We start from the raw sequence: 16,311 nt of genomic DNA on the forward strand, positions 1-16,311 counted from the left end.
ATTACCGATGCTGCTGCACTATTCTGCGCCATCGCCATAAAGAGCTGATGGCAGCAGAATAGAGCCAATTAGTGATCGCCGTAAAAAATTCATATCGGCGGTCACTAATAACATAATACATGTATTCTCTGGGTCACTACGGTTACGGTGATACCACATTTGTGTAGGTTTTTTTAATTATTACCACTTTGGCGCAATAGAAACTATCTTCCTAGCCAAAACCCACAAAAACTGTCGCCGCATTGCAAGATCCATAGCGTTCTTATCTTTTGCACGACAGAGCTGGTTTTGGGCTTATTTTATGCGGGAAGATCTGTAGTTTCTATTGATACCAAGTTTTATATGTATGTGACTTTTTGATCTCTTTTATGACGTATTTTCTAAAGCAGATCGATAAAATACAGCTATTCTGGTACTGTTTAATTATTGATATCGTTTTATAGATTGGGTCGTTACGGACGTAGCGATACCAAATATGTATATGATTTGTGTTTTTGACTTTGCCTTCTCCAAAGACTAACATTTTCTGCATCAAGTAGCAGTGTGGTGGTCAGCAGCACCAATGGACCCAGTAGTGCCTAGTAGGAGGAAGCCCGCTGGTGAACCCACAATCCCTCAGGTGGGTCAAGACGATGTATCCTAGAGAAGATCCAACAGCATCCACAGGAAATCTTCAATGCTTTATTATGCAGAACAGCTTACATGAAATATGACGTTTCGACCCCGTCCAGGGTCTTTGTCAAGTATTTACTTGACAAAGACCCTGGACGGGGTCGAAACGTCTTATTTCATGTAAGCTGTTCTGCATAATAAAGCATTGAAGATTTCCTGTGGATGCTGTTGGATTTTCTCTAGGTAACATTTTCTGCATGTCAGGTGATCAACACACCTCATTTGACACACTAACGGCCCTATTCTACGGAACGACTTTCGGCCTTTACGACTGATAATCTTCCCGCGGAATAGAAGGCAATGATCAGCCAACAAAATGTTAAAAGACAAACGACAGTGATAGCAGCGATCTGCTGCCGTACGTCCGTGGAATAGAAGCGGCGGCAGTAGATGGCCACTATCCTCTATGGGCTGCCCGGACGATCTAGCAGCCCAGCCCCCCAACCTCCGCATGGGCCCTCACGCTTACTGCCGCCACGTGTAATAGCGGTGCCAGCCAGCAGGGGACAAGGAGCAAATGAGTGCTGACAGCTCCTCACAGTCGGCCTGTGGAATAGGGCCATAACTTTAAGGGAATGATACCTTGAAAAGGGAATGTGACAGCTGCTTAGTATATCCTTTGCTTCCAGAATTCACAGTAAAGTATGAACAGCCTGTAAGTCTCCATACGTCTTTATGACGCTCACCTCAAGAAGAAACTTAAAGACCACTGGGTCCACCTAGTCTCCCCTTTTAGTATTTCCATTCTTATCTTAGCATAGATATATGTTTATCCGAGGCATGTTTAAATTCTGTTATTGTAGATTTACCAACCACATCTGCTGGAAGTTTGTTTTAAGTATCTACTACTCTTTCAGTCCTGGAAAGAGTCCTGGCTTAAGGAAAGCGACTTTGAAAAGGTGGTGTGAAAGCTATTTTGCATATCCCCTCTCCCTAAACAGAGAACAAACACCCTGAAAACACTGCTGAAAGAACACAAGAAGGTGGTGGCAACACTATGGTCAGGAGAAAGTTGGGTGGCATTCGCTTGGCCCATTCGTGTGGAAGGCACTCTTAACCAATTTGGATATGAATCTATCCTTGCAGATCACATACACCCATACATGCTGATTGTCTTCCATGGAGCAGATAGGATCTTTCAGCAAGATAATGCACATGGCTAGAAATGTCTGACGATGGTTGGAAGAGCATGACCAACACTTTCAAGTACTACCCTGGTCCCTTAATTCCCTAGACTTGACCATCTGTTGGACCACCTTGATCGTTATGGGTCCTCCCCCACACACCCTCCAGTAGTTGTGGCATGCACTGCAGTCAGCATGGCTTTAGATAACTTAGACAACCTACCAGGACCTTATGGGGCGACTCCAAGCCTGCACAAGGATGATACTGTGGATATTGGTTGGTTGTCATAATAATGTGACCATGTACATTTATTAATAGGTGCACAATTCTTAATGAATTTGGCACAGCAGCAGCTGCCCCAATGCTACATTTTGATGCAAGCTCTGAGTAGGTGTAGGTTTCAGCTATGATTTGTAAATCATAGTAAATTTGGCAGGACACAATGACCACACTACATCATATTTATTTTTTGATTCTCACTCGAGTCTGGTATCCGGGTAATGAAACAATGTTTGCACAGAGACACAGTTGCCTACCTAGGAATGCATTATATTATATATATATTTTTTGCAGTTTATATACTTATCAGATTGTCAGTAAATAAAATGTGCACATCGACATGGTCCTCTTTATAGCTTAGCATTATGCTCAAGTAATATACTTACCTGATTACCAAGTTAAGAGTATACGTTTATATATTTGTATGATTTCTGTGAGTGCTGCCTTTTATATTTTTTATGAAATCGCATAAAAATGTAGATCTGGTAATTGGCACCATTTATTTATTACTATCCAATTACTAGTCATTTTGTGTTTTATGCCAACTGTGTAGAAGGGAATCAAGTTTGCCAAAACTAGCAGTCCCAGCACAACCCACATGCAACACGGAGGTCCACACATACAGTACAAATGCATAGAAGACAGAAAGCTGATGGCTTTATAGTAACCATCTTGATTGTGGGCTTGCTTTTACTATATTGTAATAACGCCCTTGTACAATATGACATTATGAATATAATGTCATGTTGTGCAAGCACGTTATTACAATTTTGGCAAGGCAAAGTTCAATAAAATTTTCCTCTATGCCAACAGCAAGCATGGAGGAACGGGAGGGCCACAGGGAGCTTTGGGAAGGGCTGCCCAGATGATCTTTAGATTGTCTGGGTGGCCCATAGAAGATAGCAGCCGTCTGCATAAAATGATGCCTGGAGATCTCTCAGGACTCTCTTCTCCAGGTCATCCAGCCATCTGATGTCTAAAAAAACAGGGCAAGTATCAGTTTTCAGTCAATGTTAAGTTTCTGCCAGAGGTTTAGGGTCAACAACCTTTCCTGTTGGCAGCCTTCAACATATACCATTTGCTATATGTTATTTGCAAGATGATGCTATATAAAAACAAAAAGTAAAAATGCATACCTCCAAAGATTACACCCACCGTCCAAATATGCAGAATATTTAAATGTTCACATGGTGAATGGAGACATACATAGTTAAAATAAAAAAAATTAAAAAAAAGCAATGATCATTTCGCACTAGATGTTATGACAAATGCATTGCACTGATCAGTTAGATCAGCACACTTCTAGAAGAGCCTATATATCTCTATAAACAGAGTCAATATGGCTGGCATGGAGGCCTAGCAAAGCACTGTGACGGCATTGCAAGGGTGACAGTCACCTCACGCCTGTCATTTTGACTTTTAAATGCCCCTCTTTGTAGAATTTCAAGGGTTACATGACCGACATCAGCAGAATTGCTGATGCTGGTCATTAGTATCAGCTGTCTTCTGCAGATATCTGCAGTATTGGAGTGGGTTTAGCTCCTCATCCAACTTTCATACTCTTTCACCTCCACTGATTAAATTTTCAGATCAGCTGCATAAAAGGGTTAACTCAAGCCTTAAAAACTTATAACAATTTGTGCAAATCAGATGGTTTTGGTTTCCAGAAATAGAAAATAGGGTAGAGACTGTGAGCTGTAGACACACATATTTTGTAGTTCTTCTTTCTTCATAGACAATGTATCTCGTCTCTGAACTAGGCTCTAAGGCTTCAGACATGTGTTGGTTTTATGCTGTGATCTACAATAAAGAACTTAAATTTACAAAGTTGCAGAAGTTCTCTCTTGTCGTCCAGTACATATACCCATGGAACCTCTGGTATTGTCACAGACTCCTTTGAATCAAATTGAGATGGACTGATGCCGCTATATAAAAAACAGAAGTAAAAATGCATACCTCCAAAGATTACCCCCACCGTCCACATATGAAGAATGATCCTTAATGTACACATGGTGGTACATGTCTGATGTGATGATATGTTACTTTATTTCATACATCACAATCTACCAAAAACGGCATTTTTATGACCATTTGTCTATATTCACACTATGGAATACGCACAGAAATTACAAGTGGAGGCCTCGCAGTGGACCATTGACTTAATGCATTTCTCAAGCTCAATCCGCCATCCGCCCAAAGAATTAACATAGATGAACAGGCAAAAAATCCGCAAGAGACACTCCAAAGTCTTTCAGAAAGTCTTCCTAAAAGAGTGGGAGCTGTTATAACTGCAAAGAGTAGTCAATCTCCTAATTTAACTTATACATACAGTATATATATAATATTATATATATATATATATATATATATATATGCAAAAAAAGGAGCCGTGGAGTTTCAGTTACGAGTCTCAAAACACGGGAATAGCCAGATATCCCTCTCTCCAGAGAAGGAAGCCCATTGCCAAGTGGTGCCTCCTAGTGGGGAGAGCACCAAACCACCCTGATACGTAGTACCTCAGGTCCTCACTCTGTTGCGAGCTTTGGGACCTAAATAGGGAAACACCAGGGTGGCCCCTGTAAGTCAAAATCTAACTCTGTGGCGAGTATAACGACATAAGACAAGGGTTACCAAGGCTAGGCATCCATCCACAGACTGCAGTTTCGGGGTATTTGCCCCTCGTCAGTGTGGAGCAGGATTCTGGCTACTGGGACAATGACAAATAGACCAACAAAACACAACGTAAATGAGTACTCCATTGGATTTTTTCACTGTTCTCCCTGAGTTCAGTGATTGTTGTGTTTTGTTAATATATATATATGCGCCACACCTAAAAAAAAAAAAGACTGTGCTATGTGCTAGGTAATTATAGTTTAGTATACTGAGTAATTTTATTTTACAGAAGTTGTAAAATGTGGTATTAGGACAGTGCTAGATGATCACCAAATCGATATGGTACTAGAGGTAGTTTGTGGGTCACTTTGGACGTGTTTAAAATCTCATTCACACTGCTGGTACAGTAATTCCTGCATGCAAATTCAATGCTGAAAATCCACAGTGTATCAGACCTGTTTGAAAGCAGCCTTGGAAAACATATAGAGAGAGCTGGGACAAGGGGTATGCTGATGGTGCCCCTTGCATGCTGGTATTATTGCCAAGTCTCAGTATACTGGATTTGGTTAAGTAACATTATGATATGCATATTGCTAGTATTGATCTTTTATATAATTTTATTATTCAGTAGCTGTATAAATATTTAGCAGTATACAGTATTCGGACACAAAACATTTGCTTTACTGCTATGTTGTCTTGGAGATTTGTATGTAAGCGGCAGAGGGGGTTGGGATGGGCATGTGCTATATGCCTTATCTGCCTATGGAACCACAAGGAGCTTGTCTTGGTCCTGGAATGAACTACAAGACCCGACCACATAGTGTAGCCACGGAAACAAATAGTTGTAGGTCCTAACTTAGCCTGTGTTCACCCATGGTGGTTTTGTTACCTTTTTATGTTATTTTGCTGTGACTTGCGCAAATGTGGTAAAAAAGTGCAATATTTGCAGTGAATTTGCCAAAATAGCAGCACACATTGTTTGCTCCTAATTATCAGACAGTCTAATACCTCCCTAAGCAAATAAACTTTCTAGAGCCAACTACTCCCCATTTCATTCCTTTGAGGCAAAGGGGTCTTCGAACTCTGTTATTCTGCCAAATGATTACTTACCCCCCCCCCCAAAAAAAAAAAAAAAAACGCTTGTACCTTCGGATAGCTGCTTTTAATCCAAGATCCTTTAATCTGTCCTGGGGTCCGTTCGGCAGGTGATGCAGCTATTGTCCTAAAAAACTATTTTTAAACTGGCAGCCCCGTGCCCAACGGCCGGGGCTTAGATTGTGTATGCATTAGGCTGGCACACCCTCTCTGTCCCTCCTCATCATTAGGAATGCTCCTGATAGATTGTCTCCTTTTCGTCAGCTGTGTGAATACTGAACATACTGTAGGCTGGATCATGTGCAATTGCACCTGTGCAATGTGCCCATGAGCTCTGCCCCCTCCCCTCTCTCCCCTGCCGCTGTCACAAGATTGTAACAACGGCAGGGGACAGGGGGCAGACATACGGACATCAGCTTATGGGATCATTATGATCCCATAAGCTAATGTCCAAACATGACCTGGGCATTGAGGCATCAATGACCCCAGGTCGTGAAAGGGTTAAGTTGATTAAAGGGGCTCTGAAGTCTGAAAGGTCTATCAAAGATAAAGCACCTAAGGATGCTCTATATTACTTCCCAGCCACTAAGGAAAGGCAGACATTTTGGCCAAAAAGTTTCTTTAGCTTCTGTCCCAGTAGCTCCTGCTCTGCAAGTGACATCAACCAAAGACTTAACCTCTTAGGTTTTTTCGTGAGTAGATATTGGAAAAGCTGCTGCTGAGTTCCTATGCGATGCCTGGTAGACTCTTTGGCACTGTCTTCCAAAATCTTGATGGCTTTAAACTCTACAAGAAGGTACCTTTGGTTAAAGCAATCATGAGGAGATTTAGCATCTAAAAAAAATTTTCTGTGCCTTGCCATTGCAGCCAGAGTTCATGTTTGGCACCCAGCTTAAGGACATCCTCAAGGATCTTTATAAAGATAAAGGGTCATCTTTTCCTGCTCTAAAGAAACCTCCACTCAAGCCCAGAAGGCAGAACATGAGCTCCTAAACCGTGCAGAGACTACAGAGCTAAATCCCTTCAGGAACTTTAGGTCCAAGCAGTCCGGTTCCTCTTCTGCTTTCTCTAAGGCTCCTCCGAAGATCGATCCTTAGTTATAATGCCTATTTAACAGCCATAGGCATAGGAGGGCGGCTAGCCTATTTTCTTTCAACCTGGGAAGAGTCAACTTCAGTTCTAGAAAGTAGCCTACTTAGATTAAAGAGTCACTGTCGTATTTTTTTTTTTTTTTGCAGAAATCAATAGTCCAGGCGATTTTAAGAAACTTTGTAATTGGGTTTATTAGCCAAATCTGCCATTATCTGCATGTGAAAAGCCTTTTCCCAGGTCCCCCCCTCCTTCCTCTTTTTCATCCACTCCAAAAAATCTGAAAATTGTGACTTGTTGCATGAGTCACACTCTGTCTATTCCTATAGAGAGGGGAGGGGGGAGGAGGAAGGAGGGAGTTAGCCGGCAGCAGAAAGCAGATAACAGAGGATTACAGGCACAGAGCTGGGTGACAGCTGTAATCCGAGCTCAGGGAGGTCAGTGGTGACTGTCCCAGGAGATATCAGGTGAGGGATTTGTAGATTAACTCTTTGTTGTCCTGTTTTGGTCTTTTCTTTAGCTCTCTCCATAGGAGAACAATGAAGACGGGGGGAGAGCTTCAAACTGCTTTTTCATGATAAAAATGCATTTTTCGGATAATAAACCCAATTACAAAGTTTCTTAAAATCGCCTGGACTATTGATTTCTGCAAAAAAAAAAAAAAAATTCACGACAGTGACACTTTAAGAATCGAGAATTTATTACAAAATAGAAAATATAAGATCTGTGATTCCTTTGCTCGACAGTGGAGACTATTTTGCCTCTTTGGATGTTACAGATGCATATCTCTATGTTCCTGTGCCACCTTCGCATTGCAAGTTTTTGAGAGTGGCATTACTTATGGATGGAAAGATTCATCTCCTGCTGTTTTCCAGTCTCCCTTTCGGGTTTTCTTCAGCTCCCAGAGTATTCACTAGAAACAAAGTTCAAAAGTGTCAGCTTGCCCACTGCTTTACTGACTCGCACGGATCCACCTTCGGCAATGTGCTCCAACATCCATAAGAAAGGATAACCGATCCAGCTTTTTCAGTAAAACTTCTGCTTTGCTTTATTAAAGTTCAGTAAAAAACTGGACAGGATAATTAGCCTTTGAATTATTTTATATGTATTGTACTATATATTGTATTTGGTATAGGGATGTTTGTGACCCACGAGTTAAATGAATTCTGAATGGTAATGCAATTCTGTAATTAGTGAATACACCTGTATTAAGTGCATTTAAACCTAGTAGGAAGTATGGGCTGATGTCTGTGAGCAAGGGTGCATGTGTCCGAAACACATCAGAGACTAAGGAGTGTGTTGCACGATGGTGTGAATTGTCCTGTTTTTTTTTTTTTTTTTACTGAACTTTAATAAAGCAAAGCAGAAGTTTTACTGAAAAAGCTTGATTGGTTATCCTTTCTTATGGATATTCACCAGAAACCCCATGTTTGAACACAGCATTAGGGCCCTATTACATGGGACAATTACTGTGAGAATTATTTTTATGATGTTCAAATTTAAACAATAATAGTTTAGTGTAAATGCAGGCAACGATCAAACGAGAAATTGTTCACAGTTCGTTTGGTGCTGAAAGCAAAATCATTATTAATTGTTCGCAGTAATTCCACATTTTGTTCGCTGCAATTCTGCAACTGTTCACTAATCGTTCAGGGTAGTTTCACATTGTTCCTTCATTTGCCGGGATCCGATGAAGTAAACGATCGTAGCAATGATCGTAACCAATGACTATTCTATGTAATATGGTGAAAGAATTCAGGTTAACGATTGTTAAAAATCCCTTCATCTTATAGGATGAGGGAATGTATCATCTAAATTTTCTTTTCCTGATAACAATCACATACTAAAACTGCTTTTATTCTTATCTGTTTCTATTTTATGGGGGCTACCATATTGCCTGCGCTGTTTTTAACAGAATTTAGTGATATGCTTTACAGCAAGACTCACAGAAGACAATAGACAGTCTGTCTTGAGATGAATGTAAAACATCTTTAAATGCGCTCTGTGAACTTTGAAAAGGTCATTACACTATAACCTTATGCTATTGTCTTGTATTTATGTTATCTACCTACTGGTGTCACACGATGACAGCATCCCTTTACAGTAGACTCCTCTTATCACTACAGACAGAACAAGAAGTCTCAGCTTAGCTTTAGCCCCAGAGGTGAGAATGGAAACTGCAAGATTTCTGGATCATTTTATAATATAGATAGAAAAATTAGAAAAAATGTCACCAAAAAAATTCTTTAAAAATATGTTTGACATAAAAACATTATTTTTTTTTATCACAAAGAAACCAGCTTTACCATGTCAGCAGTGGGGGGATTGGGGCAGGTGGGTAACAGTATTTTCACAGCACCCAAGTCGAAGAAAAAAACTTTGTGCTGCCAGAATACCCCATTTAATTCCCACTTATTCAGTAGATTATACTACACATAAAACAATAAAGATATCTAGAGTAGACAACATTTTTAGTATATTATTGACATGTAACCTATACATATAAATGACCTAGATATAACTTTGGACATTGCCATGGGAATCAGATAAAATCTTCAAGGTTATCATTGTTGGACCTATTCTAAAAAATTAGAAAAAGGGCACCAAATAGAAAGGTCAGACAAGGTCATTGTTTTGTTATAGTAGAACTAAGTGGCTTTTGATCTGCTTGGCTAGCTCTACTGCATGTTACCTTGGAAGTAAGTGTTGTCAGTATGAAGATCTGTTCATAACAAAAAATGTTATGAAATCAGTAAAAAAAAATAAATATATATATATAACATATTCAATACAACCAGATTGCTGCTCTTTCCAAAAAGAAATTCTGACACTTAAAAAAAAAAAACACGATCGGGGGTTAAATGTCAATACATAGAAACATACAAAACATAAAATCTGCACAGGAATGCCAGAAAGCTGGTTTCTTTTATAAAATCTATTTACTAGCAAAGGGAAGCTCAAATGTGTCACTCCCCCAGAGCGGAATATTAGGAAGAGACAAAGGCAACAATTAGAGGCTGGGAAGTCAGCTTCAAGTGCAACTTGCAGGATGGATGAAGAGGACGATAAAGCTGGAGCACTGAAAGCTGCAAAGCACTGAACACAAGGAGGCGCACACTAACTGTTCCAATACTTACCGGGAGTATGATGCACCTGTAGAAAGTGCTGGTGAATAGGTCTGTCTAAATCCACAAGAAGACAGCGGATAGACAGGCTGACTTTGCCTGTGAGTGGGAGAAAACAATCCATGGAGTCAATGTGGTGTTTCAATCAAAAAGTCAATCTGAATAACGATAATATAGGCAAATTAATCCAAATAAAGATAGAAATATTTGTTTGCTAGTCTTGGAACACAGAATCATCCTTTTTAATTTTTTTTATGTTTCTACAACACCCAATTGAGCAGTTCACCAAAATTTCTCACACTAAATAATCCTCTTTGTGTAAAAAGTTTTTAGCGCCCTTTCTTCCCTGCTGTACCACACAGATATTTTGAAAAGTATGTGTGTGTCCAAGCATTGCCAACATTTCTCTCTTCATGGCCAGCTTGCATTCACCTCTTAGCTGCCAATCTGTTTACAGGGTGGCATACAATAATCACTCCCACACTAGTTAAAAGCTAATTGTGTATGTTGTAATCACACCAACAGATGCCCAAGTGCGGCAGTACATCAACTTCCTTTGAAGTTCCACATTCCGTCCCCAAAGCATTGCAGAAATGCTCAAAATTAATCCAACAATGACATTTGTAACTCCATGGGACAAATTACTAGGATACAAAAAGGATTAAGGCCTTCACACCTTTACCCTAAACGTGTCTGACATGTTAATTACTGCAATTGGAAACCAAGGTTGATGGATGAGAAAGAAAATATTTTCCTATTAACTTGAGATGGTTGTCCCACCTCTTTAGAGGGCTCTCTCCCCTCACTGATGGCTTATAACATAACCTAAGAATTAAACATTTCCCCCAATGTTACAATGTAGAACATCAGTTTCCTCTTATCCTTGTTTGGTATACATTTAGAAGGAGCTTCAATAGGTTATTAATAAACATATTGTAACAAATGATAGAGAAGAGGAGTGATTACAGTGCTGGAACACCCAGGGGACAGTGACTGGTTTATGGTGAGCAGACGACCAGATGACTACTTGGGGGTAATTTACATACAGCGCAGCACTTTGTACGTTTTCTCAAAATACCCGACAGGGATGCGGGCTTCAGAACTATTTTTATGAAGTGTGCTGGGTCAGTGTACCAGCAATTATTTTTTGTGTTACAGCAATTTGTGTTGTGATTGGTTCCCTTTAAAAGGATATGGGAAAATGTCCAGCAACCTGATAAAAGGAAACCTATATCATTGGAATTATTGTATAAATTGGTAAATGTGCTTCACAGAGTGTCATTGTGCATTTGAGAGTTGTTTGTTTAAAACTGCCTTCTTGTGCTTTTTTGTAGCACTTCGATTGAGTGTGCTGGTGTATGATCAGATCAGGTCTCCATTAGGCTTTTTAACGGATGTGAAATTGCAGTCAGTGCATTTTTAAAGGGGCTCTTCAGACGGGAGGCCTTTTTTCAGTATTGGCAGTGAGGGTGGATGAAAACAATGCCGTTCACTTACCTCTCCAGTTCCATTGGCGGGGCACACATCATGCTGCTCCATTCCCCTGGTCTCCGGCCACTCACACCTCAGACAGGACTTCACATGTGCCGTTGACAGGCCCACTCCGCCATTCAGCAGCAGAGGAGGGACACTGTTACAGCTGTCCAGAGCATCCCTTTAGTACTCTGCTTATGGGGGTAAGTTTCCCAGTCAACACTGAGTGAACAAAGTGTTTTGTTTGGCATACAGATCTGGAGATGTGTTAGTTGTGTGAGTTATATTATTAAATAAAGACTGATTATATCCTTAATAGACACAATGTCTTAATTTACCACAACAGTTAGAGTGTCATTATTAGGCAATGTTCCCACAACATGCTTTCTTGTCTATAATTTTTTTTAAAATGATGTCCGTCATTTTAAATCCAAAACAACGTCCATTATTTGGTGGGATAACTGCGGTATGATGTCTGTCAGTGCAATAACGGCTGTTGGTACATTGACTGATTGGCCTTTGGGTGTGTCTTTAATTGAAAAGTCCATTGAATTTAATAGTAAAGACAGTAAAAGGACAGTGGTAAAATAAAAACTGTGTGAACTAAAAAATATCTGAAAATAGATGTCATGAACATTTTTTGATGTCCGCCTCAAAAGATGTCCATCATATAATACACTGTGTGCAAATGATGTCTGTTACTCCATAGACTTCAATGCAATTCAATAAAAAGGATGCAATCACAGACTCTTCAATTGTGACCCTGCAGCAGTGCACACACTACCCTACAGCCCTCCTTGCTTGCAAGTTTAGTGGAGACCAACTGCCAGTACCTCCTGGAGACTGCAGTTGAACGGAGCATGCCTGGCCCACCTTAGTGGGTCAAAACCAAAGGCAGCAGAATATCAAACCAAAAAGGTACATGAGGGATTAGTTAATCTGTGGCTTTGAAGCCAAAGATTTTCAGAAATGCTTGTACTTTTGAAAGATGTTTAACTCCACATAATGCATTAGTTAAAGCACAGTTTCTTAATGATACAACCCCTTAAACGATATTTATGATTTTACACAAGCACTGGACCTGCTTACCTCAGCTCATCCCTTCTCTTTATAGACAGAGTTTCTCCAAAGTGATTAACTCACCATTACAATTACATTATTTAGGGGTTCTACGTGTTCATTTAAAAAGGACTTTGGTTGTTAACAATGTATCCCTAGTAACCTGTTTGTAACCAGATATGCCTCTGCTATAACTGTGGGGACACTGTAGAAGAGGCCATTCCATAACATTTCTCATGTAGGTCTGAAGTAAAAAAAAAACTAAAATTATCACACCTCTGTCCCTCTTAAGGCCTAAATCGGCATTCACACATCCGTAAAATACTGTTCGTGCAGACAGTATTCTGCAGACTGGACCTCAGAGCTCCCAACATTATGATTCATGATGATGCTGGGAGATCAGAATCAGTTTAAGGCCCCGTGCACACAGAGCAAGAGCGGCAGAATTCCGCCAGCCTCCGTGTCATGATGACACTTGTTCATTTTTCAGCGCGGAGAGAGGAGCTGCGCGCCTCCCATAGAGTGTCATTATGACACGGAGGCTGGCGGAATTCCGCAGCGGACAATTCCGCCGCTCTTGCTCTGTGTGAATGGGGCCTAAAGCGTAACTGTCAATTAAATGTCAGATTTTAGAAATCAATAGGTATCAATAGTACAAGTGATTTTAAGAAACTCTGTAATAGGTTTTATTAGGCAAAAGAGTAAGGGGCACTGGATTAAGGAGGGTGAGTGAAAATGGAGAGGAGAAAGGGCAGAACTGCAAAACACTACATCCTGCAATCTTCTCTCACCAAGCTCCCAGATAAAACACTGGACTCAGTGGTCAGAAATGTCAGTGCTTATGTGCCCAAACAGTCTCCAAACTGCTAGGCTGCTTCTCTGCTCACTCATCCCCTCAACCCCTCCCCCCTCCATAGATTATAATGGACTCAGCTTTTTGAGTACAGAAAGAGGCTTTTTGCCAAATAAAACCTATCACAGAGTTTCTGAAAATCGCTTGTACTACTGATTTGTGCAAAAAAACCCCAATTTAAATGACAGTAACACTCTAGGCCATTTACACAGAACTCTAGGCCATTTACACAGAACATCGGGCATTGTTTGACACAGCCATTGTTTGCAGTGTCAAACAACAGACCTTGTCTCATCTCATGTTCACCTGGCCAATACTGTAGTATCATCCGGATAAACATCACTATTTGAATTGGAAAGAGGGGGCACATTCGGGTGTGCCCACACTCCAATTAGCCATAGAGCACAATGTAAATTACGTCCGGGAGCCATACTTTACACTGTGAGCACAGGCTCTCTTATACAAAATAATTGACAGGTCTATTTTGTACAGCTGCTAATTAGAAAACAGCGGCTGCACCAAATAACTCAATTATTTTCTGCTGCGTGAGGTAGGGAGAGGGGTTGCAACTAGTCATCTAGGCGCGGAGCCATCTGTGACTAGTCACCGTTCTCTCCCTGTCGGCGCACAAAGCAGGTATGATTGACAGGCAGAGAGACTGGTTAGTGGCCTCTTTGTCTGTCAATCATCTCTGCACTGCGCACTGACAAGCAGAGAGCATATACTGCTGAAAATGGAGCAAACTGCTTTAGAAATGATGCATAAAACCTGTGCAAAAACCCAAAATATAAAAAAATTGTGCAAAGAAAATGATTTACATGTCCTATAGTTTTGAAGATCATGTTCAGAGGTCACTCTTCTTATTTACAATCCATCATGCTCCTTTATCCTGGTTCATCGTGGAACCTAACAGGCCTGCATTAGATTGAATGTTTTTAGCAGTACCTGGGTGGGTAGATTAAAAGTATTCATCCAGCTTCCTGAGACAGAACTAAAATTATAAAATACGTTTATGTTTTATGCAGAGGCGTAACAAGAAATGGGTGGGCCCCATAGCAAACTTTTCATTGGGGCCCCCTGACTGATCACTATCAGGTCTAGGCCATCAAGTCTAGTCATAACTGCCAGCACTTATCAGGAGCACTTGCAGTTAAAGGAACATCTGCAGATTCCGGAGGCCCATTTGGCCACCTGGTGCTGCAAATTATGACAGCTCAGGGGGCCCAGTGTATTGCAGGAGCAGGCAGTGGTGCCCCCTGATGTGGTGGGCCCAATAGCAGCCACAATGGCTGCTATAGTTGCAGTTACGCCCCTGGTTTTATGTATATCCCTCTGGTTTGTATCTCTTGAACGGCAATAAGCTTATTGGCCTGATCGACATCAGTTGTCTCCAGCTCCACAGTACCCATAATGATTTTCCACATGGCATGGAAATCAGGCTGGGCATTGTTATCACAGTCCGAGACAAAACTCGAAAGAACTCAGGCCATTGAAATGAATGGGCCCATGACAATCAGAGCAGGGATACATCATTTTGACAGTTTCTTTGATGAAATTGTGGGGGTAAACCTTGCCATAATATCAAGGAAGGGAGACAATTTTTTGTTTTTGTTTGATTTTTTTAGTCTAAAAGGCCTTCATACACAAGTAAGCCAAATTTACCCCTTGCAAAGAAACTTCTTCTATTTCTCTACAAGGAAATTTCATTATGGGCCAGTGTTTATGTAACTACGGTGAAGAGAAGGTGCAACAGTACTCAAATAGTGCCCCTATGCATTGCAAAGTACTTCATCACCTCCCCTCAGCCCGAATCCTTGCTTCAAGTTAGGCGCAAGTCAACTTCACCCAGGCAATAAACAGAGTGTCAATGTCAACTTTTTACAAAATGGCCAATAAATATTTCCACATTCCATATTTCCACCAGCATAGTACGAGAACGCCATCCTACAGCCCAAAGCTGTTGTGTTTCACTGGAAAATTGAAGAACAATTTAAAAATACTTATGGGAGGCCGATTGGTTGGACATAAAGCTGATCTGGTCTTCATAGATCACTTGAAAAATAATAGCTAGGAGCCCTTTAAAGTGTACCTGTCATCAGGGCTGCTGCCGGACCAGCGGTGAATTCCACTCTGCCTGAGGAAGTTCGTGTCTCTATGGCTACAAACACTCATGAGACCATTTGATCATGATGGGGGTCGCGCACATTGGGTGTTCCAGACTTCCATGGAGACCCAAACTCCCACAGACACGGATGACAGGTACTCAAACATGTTCACATCTGTACACAGCAATGGCCAATAAGATTTAGGAATCGTATTTACCCAGCTTAGAGATATTACCCAGTATTACTTCATTGAATCGTGGAGGAATCAAGTCAGTGATGAAACATTTGCAAAAACTGTGGCAGGAGAATTTATTGGTAACTCTAATGGTCTGTTCACACGTACAGATTTGTGGATGCAATTGGTAAAAACAAAGCCAGGAATGGATATGAAAAGGGGAGAAATCTCAGTCTTTCCTTATGACCTGTTCTCTATAGTCCGTTCCTGGCTTTGGGACATGCCGCCGGGCGCAGGGGGGAGCCGCTCAGTAAACAGGAGCGCTCCCCCCTCCTCCTCCTCCTTCCGTGATAACTTCCGCCTATACCAATGCTGAGTCCCTGCCTGGCCGCCGCTCTCCGCTCTCCCCCCCCATACATACCGGCTCCCGATGCATCCTGGTGTCCGCGCTGATGCCGGGAGCCGGTATATGTGAGCGGAGAGCGGCGGCCAGGCAGGGACTCAGCATTGGTATAGGCGGAAGTTATCACGGAAGGAGGAGGAGGAGGGGGGAGCGCTCCTGTGTACTGAGCGTCTCCCCCCTGCGCCCGGCGGCATGTGATATCCCTTACCCAACTACAGCTCCCATCACCTGTTCATACTAGAAGC

At 41.3% G+C, this 16,311-nt stretch overlaps 1 protein-coding gene across 9 annotated transcripts in view; it reads right to left on the bottom strand.

Moving 5' to 3' along the window:
• TCF7 (transcription factor 7) overlaps window positions 1-16,311 on the bottom strand; it is a 186,830-nt gene that overhangs the window by 46,385 nt on the left and 124,134 nt on the right. For 6 of the 9 annotated variants that reach the window (XM_069970134.1, XM_069970201.1, XM_069970175.1 and 3 more), the window contains one exon: window positions 10,011-10,097. The exons of the other annotated variants lie outside the window; for them this stretch is intronic. In XM_069970134.1, the coding sequence (XP_069826235.1) occupies window positions 10,011-10,097 (87 nt within the window). The remainder of the gene's footprint in view (window positions 1-10,010; window positions 10,098-16,311) is intronic. 9 annotated transcript variants of the gene reach the window in all.

This window comes from Dendropsophus ebraccatus, chromosome 1 (genome assembly GCF_027789765.1).
Source record: "Dendropsophus ebraccatus isolate aDenEbr1 chromosome 1, aDenEbr1.pat, whole genome shotgun sequence".
In the NCBI taxonomy this organism is placed as follows: domain Eukaryota; kingdom Metazoa; phylum Chordata; class Amphibia; order Anura; family Hylidae; genus Dendropsophus; species Dendropsophus ebraccatus.